General features: G+C 52.0%; 1 protein-coding gene across 1 annotated transcript; it reads right to left on the bottom strand.

The window, feature by feature from the left end:
- Window positions 1-3,476: 3,476 nt before the first annotated feature.
- Window positions 3,477-4,448, bottom strand: LOC309684202 (olfactory receptor 14A16-like; the record flags this gene model as incomplete). The annotated part of the gene is made up of 1 exon (XM_082500144.1): window positions 3,477-4,448. One exon carries the CDS (start codon window positions 4,446-4,448, stop codon window positions 3,477-3,479), a length of 972 nt encoding a protein of 323 aa, XP_082356270.1.
- Window positions 4,449-8,943: the final 4,495 nt, after the last annotated feature.

Here is an 8,943-nt window from a genome sequence, read left to right as displayed (position 1 = left end):
CAAGAGGCATGGTGGGAACTGCCAGCTCTGCTGGAGCAATTCAGAGAGACAGGGCAGCATCTCGGGGCATCTTGGTGGAGGCTGGTGGGAAATCCCTTTGGCCAACTTCAATGACACAAGGTGTCCACATGGAGGACAAGTGCCCCTGCAACTCTTCCTTCTGCCCAGGGCAGCCCCTAGAGGGATTCAGCTGACCAAATGGAGTCATGTTGCACAGGCAGACCTCAGTCTCTCTCTTTCTCTTCTCCATCAACTGTCTTTTCCACATGTCCCCGGAGTATGATGGCAGTTGTCTCACGTGCATCCCTTCATTGCCTGACCTAATTCAGGGCAGCTGAACCTCAATTTAGTTTACAGATTCCGTCCTATAGTGCTCGAGGAGGTGCCAGGGCTCTCCAGCACAACTGCATGCACCTGACAGGGACAACAGAGGTCCTGTACAGGAGCCCTGTCCCCACCCAGCCTGGCTGTGTGACAGGCATCACCCAGGGCATCTCAGACAGAGTGGGTGCCTTTGGGCCAGTGACCGAATCCCACCCCTGCAGTGGCACAAGCTCTGTCCCTTCTCTCTCCAGAGACACTGGGCAGCGCGTGAACAGCAAGCACATCACACCAGGGTCTCCTCTCGTGTTCCTTCACTCTCAAACTATGCTGGTTCTTCTCTCCTGAATTTTTTAGCCATCCCCTTGACGATACAATCATGGATCAGGCCAATGATTTTCACAGTGAGCCTGAATCACAGCATGTCCACACCAACGACATTTTCAACGTCATCTTGTTCATCTTGAGACCAGCTTCATCTCCACCACAGAGCTTGCTCCCTTTGTGTGCACCTCATTTCTTCTTCACACTGCCATCTGCTATCCACTTCAGCATTTCTCTGCTCTGAAGCAAAGCCTTTGCACAGCTGAGGTCTTGGGGCCTTGGAAGCAGGTTTCCTTCTTGTGAGTCTGCTCTCAGCCCAAGTGTGCCACAGCTGAGGTGCTGCAGCCCAGCCATGCCCCAGGGCCTTCAGCCTGGGCACAGAGAGGAGGGGCTGGAGCTGTGTGTGCCATCTCTTCGTTGCACTTGGAGGGAAGAAGAGCTGAGGGGTGTTGGGACATCTGCCATGACTGGGGTGCTGTGATGGGTGGGTACAGGATGATCAGGAGGGCAGAAATTTTGAGAGAGGCTTGCTCTCGTTGTGAAGGACCTGCTTAGATTTGTGGAGCTACTCTAGGTGATAAATAAACTGGGTGAACCCCTGTGTGTAAGGGTCAGAAAAGAGACTAGTGAGGGTTACATTGTGGTGGGAGATAACAAACCTATTTACATCACCTTGTGAACTTTAATTGCCCTGGCATTCACTGGAAGGGGACCACAACTGCATGCAAACTGTCCTGGAGGCTTCTCGAGAATAGTGGTCAAGACACAGCTTAGGATCCCAGTCTCTATAGCACAGCTGCCAGATTGGCCAACAATGGTAATATTCATCTGCACCTGTTAATTTCAAAGAAGGTAGAGCTGGACATGGACGTTACAAGAATGTCAGCTTTGGCTATCGTGTCAACGAAATAGTGGGGTCTGTCCTCCCAAAAGGAAGGAGAATAGAAGAGTGTAGGTGCTAGACCTCAGAGGGGCAGCCTTTGGTCTAGTCTTGTAACTTTTATTCGGGGAGCCCATGTGAGCGGCACAGAAGGGCAGCAGAGCTCAGTATACCTCATCTGCAAGGACAACATCTGTCAAGTATGAGAGTGTAGTCATACCAATAGTCAGAAAAAACAAGCCCAGCTGTCAGGAGAGGAGCTTGGGGAAACAGGAAATTCATGGGGAAGCTCCATAGAGAAAATGAAGCATGCGAGATGTGGATGCACGTGTTAAAACAAAGGAAGAATTTAGAAATACAGTTGGTTTTAGAAAAGCCACAGGTCCTATAGAGCTGACAGTTGCACGGAAGTTCAAGGGCACAAGGATGAGCTGTTACTACTCCAGGAACTTTTAAAGAAGAACTGAACATAATGTGCGGCCTCTGCTGAATTCGGTAAGAGCATGTGTAGATAGATCTGAGATTTTCTGTGTTGTCTTCTCTCCTCCTTCTTCACCAGCAAGGCCTCCCAGTTCCATGTGCCTAAGAGGCAAAACCCCATGCAAAAGCCAGCAGTGGATGGAGATCAAGTCTGGGGATACTTATGTAAGGTCAACCCTTAGTAGTCCATTGGACCAGATGGGATGAATCTAAAGACGTTGGGAGAGCAGCCCAATGTCACAAGAGGGCTGCTGTGATACATTTTGGAAGGTCATCATGACTGAAGAATCCACATGCATTGTAGGGAAGTCACAGGCATTGGCAAAGCCTCAGAAAACCACAGTGCTGGCAGGAAGGAAGCAGGCACAGGCGTAGGAGTGTGTAGCTGTGGTGGGGATGGCCAAGGGCCTTGGTGGGGCTTTGACACCCCAACAGAACTGAGACCCTTGCCTGCTTAGCTATGGCTTCTGTCTCTTCCACTCTGCGCCATGAGAGGACACCAGATTCTGACAGCTCCAGTGCATTTTTTCTCCTCGCCTGCCCACCACAGAGCCTGGGACATGTACTACTGCTGATCTGCACCTGGTGTTACACAGTCCCACATTGCATTGCCCCCAGGAAGTGCCCAGAGTATTTGAAGTGGCAAAGGATACGTCTCCACAGGGTATAGGGCTTTGGGCTTGACCACTCTGCTTGGTGAAGCACATCAAGGGCTTTCACAGGGGTCTTCACCTTTAAATTTCCTCCTGTACCAAGTGCCTTCAACTTCCTGCTTTACCTGTCCCCAGAGATAGTTGCTTTGTCTGCTCCTTCCCTCCATGGTCTCTTCAGTGAGGGATGTCAGCAGGGCCTGCTAACACCCTCAGAAACCTGCAGGTTTGCTTCTTTTACTTCTTCAGAAGCTTGGGCAGTCTTTCAGGAGCTGCAGTTCAGGAACTCGGCACCAGAGGGCTCATTCCCACACAAAACACCTGAAGGAACCAAGTCTGGGCATAGTTTTCCTTCAGTCTTCAGTTCTGACGTGGCTTATTAGAGAGATTTCAGGCGTGCAGTCACAATGAAAAGAAACAAGAAGCAAAGTCACAACCTTAGACTTCTTGAGGGTTAACTTTGATCTCTTCAAGAAACTGCTTGGGGAGATCCCGTGGACTAGGGCTCTGGAAGGCAAAGGGGCTCAAGAAAGCTGGCTGGTATTCAAAGACCACTTCCTCCAAGCTTAGGATTGTGCATCCCGAAGAGCAAGAAATCAGCCAAGGGACGCAGGAGGCCTGCCTGGTTGAGCAGGGAGCTTCTGAACAAGCTCAAGTGGAAGAAGGAAGTTTACACTCCTTGGCAGATGATGACGTAGAAATAGGATACAGGGTGACTCTTCTCTTCTGTTCACAGCATTAATACAACCCAGAAAAGCTAAAAATCAAAGAAACAAAAGGAAAAATATACCAAAGTTAGTCTGGGCCTGTAATGAGGTACATCATGAGTGATATGCAGAACCAGATGGGCAGTTCATTGCTGCTTCTGAAAAGAAACCAGTCATCAGTTTCTTTAGGGCATCCTTGAGCTCCTGGTTCCTCATGCTGTAGATGAGGGGGTTCACTGCTGGAGGCACCACCGAGTACAGAAATGACACAAACAGGTTCAGGGATTTTGAGGAGATGGAGGGGGGCTTCAGGTAGGCAACTATGACAGTGCTCATAAAGAGGGAGACCACGACCAGGTGAGGGAGGCACGTGGAAAAGGCTTTGTGCCGTCCCTCCTCCGAGGGGATCTTCAGCACAGCCGTGAAGACTCGCACATAGGAAAAGAGAATGAAAGCAAAGCAAACAAATCCTATTAAGACACTAGCTACAAGAAGGCCTACTTCCCTGAGGTAGTCTGAATGTGAGCAGGAGAGCTTGAGGATGTGGGGGACTTCACAGAAGAACTGGTCCAGGGCATTGCCCTGGCAGAGGGGCAGTGAAAATGTATTGGCCGTGTGCAGCACAGCATTGAGAAACCCACTGCCCCAGGCAGCTGCTGCCATGCAGACACAAGCTCTGCTGCCCAGGAGGGTCCTGTAGTGCAGGGGTTGGCAGATGGAAACGTAGCGGTCATAGGCCATGACTGTGAGGAGAAAATACTCAGCTGAAATGAAAAAGAAAAAGAAAAAGGCCTGTGCAGCACACCCTTGGTAGGAGATGGCCCTGGTGTTCCAGAGGGAATTGGCCATGGTTTTGGGGAGAGTGGTGGAGATGGAGCCCAGGTCAAGGAGGGAGAGATTGAGGAGGAAGAAATACATGGGTGTGTGGAGGCGGTGGTCACAGGCGATGGCGGTGATGATGAGTCCGTTTCCCAGGAGGGCAGCCAGGTAGATGCCCAGGAAGAGCCAGAAGGTCAAGAGCTGCAGCTCCCGTGTGTCTGCGAATGCCAGGAGGACGAAGTGGGTGATGGAGCTGCTGTTGGACATCTGATCTGTTTGTACATGAGGTTCTGCCAAAGGCAGAAAGTACACTCAGAAGTTCAGACTGCTCTGAGCAAAACTAGTCACATTCCCTGTGTCCCATTCTCCTCTGTCCTTCCCAAACACACATTACCTTCCTCTTTCCTTTCAGCACCTTTTGAATTCCCCAAGTTCCGAGCTCTGCTATGTGCTGGCCAAACATGACACAAGGAGGAGCATTCTGCCCATGGGCTCTCGAGCAGTCACGCCTGCTCGACAGCAGTGGGAATCTGGGAATGTGTGGCAGCTTCCAAAAGTCACCGTTTGCCTCGTGTGACTTTTGACCTCGTATTCCACCTGTCATGAAGACAAGCTGGTCATCATTTTCCATCAGGAGAATGCCAGCGAAACTCCCAGAAGTGCTCAAAGCGCAGTGATCTTAGCAGAGCCAGCTCACCCCCCTGCTCCACACTGCATTTTTCCACAGCCCCACAGGTTTCAGTGGTTTGAAGGACCTTGGTCCCATGGACACAATTGCGTGGCAGTGTTGGTGTGTGAGCCACACCTGAACCCACTTGTCCCCGTAGAGTACGAGGGTAAGAACAAGAGCAGCATGGACAGGAGGGGAAGATGGAGAAATAACTCCTGCTGAGGGAGGAAAGGGACCTATAGACAGTGCTCAGGAGTTTCTCCTCCTTGGTGTGTGGCTGCTGAGGAGGCACCTCAGCCAGAAATCCCACAGCCTTGATGTCAGAAGCTCTGCTGGGCGAGAGAGGAGACCGGGGGATTTTCAGTAGAAGGCGCCCTCATTACAGGAGATGGCAGGAAGGTGCCCGAATCACCCTCCCAGGGCACATGAGAGCTGCTCCCTCTCTCCCTGCCCAGGGCTCTGCTGCCTGGAGCTGTCCCTGCTGAGAGCTCTTTCTCTGGCAGCACGTCTCCCCCCCGGCAGTGCACACAGAACCCATCATAGATTCTGTGTGCTCAGCTCTGCCCTGCAGACACCTCCTGGCAGCAGAAGACTGCCCAGGAGCATCCCTGTGGGTGCAGGCTCTGACAGGAACATCTGACCGACCCTGATAAGGCTGGAAAGGTGATGCTGGGTGCTGTCTGTAAGCTGTAGGGCATTGATTTTTCTTAATCTCAGAATTATTCACCTCTCAAATTTGGAGACTCAGTGCCTTCTCAAGAATGGGGAGATGAATGTCCATGTCTCACTCCTCACACAGAAAAAGAAAAGCAGAAGACTGAAAGCACAAAATCCTTCCCTTTCAGGTACCCCTGCCTTGATGTTCTTCTTGAAACGTGTCCTCTGCCACTGCCCTTGAGCTGTGAGTAGCCCTGACCCACGCAGTTCTCCCTCATAAGAAGCAGAACACTTCCATGCATGGAGTTGCTCCTTCCACCCACAGCTTCTCCCCACAGCGCCGTGGGAGCTCCCCGGGCAGGCGGAGAGCTGACCCTGGCAGGCGGCAGAGTCCCTGCCCCGGCACATAGCCCCCGGAGTGCAGGGACCCTGCTGGCAAGGACAGCCCTGCCCACCCCTGCCTGCACACCTATCTTCAAACCTCAGAGCCCTTCCTGGGAGAAGGCAGCTGACCTTCATTTTCCCTCTGATGGTGCAGCAGGGCATCCCTGCTCTGAAGAAAATCTTCTTTCACCACACCAGAAAAGCCAGGAGAGCCGTCCTGATAGCTCCTATCAGCCATGGCATGTGCCAGGTCCAGGAGACACTGCCAGGAACTCATCCGCACTGTCCCACAGCCAGAGACTTACCATGGGAAAGGCTGTGAAGGATTCTCCGCCGGTGAGCTCTCTCCTGTCCTCCCACCCCAGACTGCCTTTACCTCTCTCTCCCTTCTCTTGTCTGCCCTCGCTGCCTGCAGGCAGTGCCCTCAGCCCTGCTGCGCTGTGCAGAGGAGCTGCTCCTGGGCAGAGCTGTCTCTCTGTAGCGCTGCCTGCTTGCCAGGAGCTCCCTCTGGCCCAGCAGCCCGGCCCAGCTCAGCAGCAGAGGACCAGCCCACGGTGGCACTGCCTCTGTCCCCTCTGGGCTCCCTCAGAGATGTCCCTGGGTCTCCAGTGGAACCTGCTGGGAAACAAGCTGAAGTCAGCACTCATGTTTTCTCCCTGTGCTGGGCAGAGAAACTTCTTTCCAGCAGTGTCATTTCCCCTGTCAGAGACAGAGTTAGGTCCAAGAATCCCCTCTTCTTGTCCCACTAGGAGATAGGACACCCAGTCAGTGAAAGGCAAGAATTTCATGTTCCCCCTGTAGCCATGCAAAGCACAGGTGACACCTGAGGTAGATGTAGATACTTGTGCGCAATGATAAGGTCTCTCCTCAGCCTTCTCTTCTCCAGGCTAAAGAATCCCAGCTCTCTCAGCCTTTCCTCATAAGGGAGATGCTCCAACCTCTCACTCATCTTAGTTGCCCTACGTTGGACTAGCTCCAGCAGTTGCCTGTCCCTCTTGAACTGGGGAGCCCAAAACTGCACACAGTATTCCAGTTGTGGCCTCACCAGTGCAGAGTAGAGGGGGACAATGACCTCCCTCGACCTACGGGCCACACTCTTCCCTATGCAGGCCAGGATGCCATTGGCCTTCCTTGCTACAAGGGAACATGGCTGGCTCATGGATAATATCAGGGCCCCCAGATCCTTCTCCTCAGAACTCCTTCCCAGCAGGTCCACCCCTAACCTATACTGGTAGTTTGCATTCTTCCTCCCCAGGTGCAGGACCCCACACTTGCTCTTCTAGAAGCTCATTAGGTTCTTCTCTGCCCAGCTCTCCAGACTGTCCAGGTCACACTGGATGGCAGCACAGCCCTCTGGCGTGTCAGCCACCCCACCCAGTTTGGTATCATCAGCGAATTCGCTGAGGATACACGCTGTGCCTTCATCCAGGTCACTGATGAATATATTGAACAAGATTGGACTGAGTATTGACCCCTGGGGGACACCACTGGTTACAGGCCTCCAACTTGACACTGCTCCATTAACCACAACCCTCTGAGTTCTGTCACACACTCAGCTCTCAGTCTACCTCAGTGTCTCCTCATCTAGCCCACCCTTCCTTAGATTCCTCATGAACGTGGTGTCCTGCAGTCTCCTTATAGCCAGTTGTTCACAGCTGGGCTGATGTCCTGCTTTGAAGTAAAACATTACCAATTTTTTTTCAGAATTTTACTTTTCAGCTAAGCCTCTTCTAACTAACTGCACTCTCTGAAATTAATGGGATATTCTTCAGACAGTGTCTGCTTTGAGCCAATAAAGTCTGATGTTTCTAGTTGATGCCACAGAATGATGCGCAGAGAGGCCCTTGCTTATACTTATTGCTATAACACCCAAGGGCAGTGACCTTTGTCATGTGCCCCGTTGGAGGGTGGGAAGCGGAACAGCGTAGCCTGGTTGCACCTGCGGGGAGGAGCGGACAGTGCCTCATGCTCAGTATAAAAGCAGAGGGATCAAAGGGTCAGCCTTCTTTCTTCAATGGACGGTGTCTGAGGAGGACTCTATCTGTTCGTCTGCCTTTGACCCTGATCGGTGTGTTCCTTCATCCAGATCTGGAATCCCGTTCCCGTCCATCAGTGAAACCAGGCTGGGATGTTCCCAGTGACATGATCGTTACCCTGGGAGCTTGATGCTGGATTTTTATATATGGTTTATCTTTCAATTTTAATTCATGGGGCTTTCCATCCTTCACCACTTTTCTCCTCCCCTTACTCTTTCTGCAGTCAGATACCTCTCACCTGTGTTGCTGCTTTGACTTTCAGGGAGTTAAAACCTTGCCTGTCTTTCAACAGTCTAATTGTCTCCTCGGCCAACTCTTTAATTCTGTTTACATCTGTCTTTTCTATCTACCTTCCTAATCTATTTCTCCTAAGAACTCCCTTGTAGAAAGGCAGCCTCATGAGAGGGAGCTTGTCCTGTGCATGTGATTGCGGAGTGTGTGTTATTGTGTAGGAAAACCGATTATGCTTTACTTTTCTTTACTTACAACCAGGAAAAGTTCTCCTTTGCCTGGGTGCGGCCAGGGCTCTGAGGAGCGCAGGTGGGAGATGGGGCAATGGGGCAATCCAGCTGCAGACGTCAGTGGAGAAGTCTGATGCAAGGACCACTGGTGTCAGTCCCAGGTGGCCAATGTCAGAAATGGGGAGGGTGGGGAGGTGAGGAGTAAAGCTGTCCTACAGTGTCAGACCTCCAGGGACTGCTTTTCCTCCCTGTCCAGACCACCTGAAGGGACACCCTCTATTCATAATAAGTCCAAGTCAGAAGAAAAGTACCTTGAAGCTTTGATTGGCCCCACTGAGGGTCGTTTCTGCCAAAGCCTCCCCAGGGACTCATTAGAGGAGATAACTGGAGGCTGTGGTTGCAGGTAGGCAGAGGCACTGTGCAGGTGGCTGTAATGCTGAGGAACCCCTTGGCTTGTTTGATGCAGCAGAAAGGCCAAACCCTGACCCCCAGGCCCTGGGAAGGCAGGTCCTGCCCCTCACTGGTCGCTCAGGGCTCTTCACAGAATCACGGAA

This window comes from Vanellus vanellus (genome assembly GCF_965231255.1).
Source record: "Vanellus vanellus genome assembly, contig: HAP1_SCAFFOLD_45, whole genome shotgun sequence".
In the NCBI taxonomy this organism is placed as follows: domain Eukaryota; kingdom Metazoa; phylum Chordata; class Aves; order Charadriiformes; family Charadriidae; genus Vanellus; species Vanellus vanellus.
This window is presented reverse-complemented; position numbering and strand designations above follow the sequence as displayed.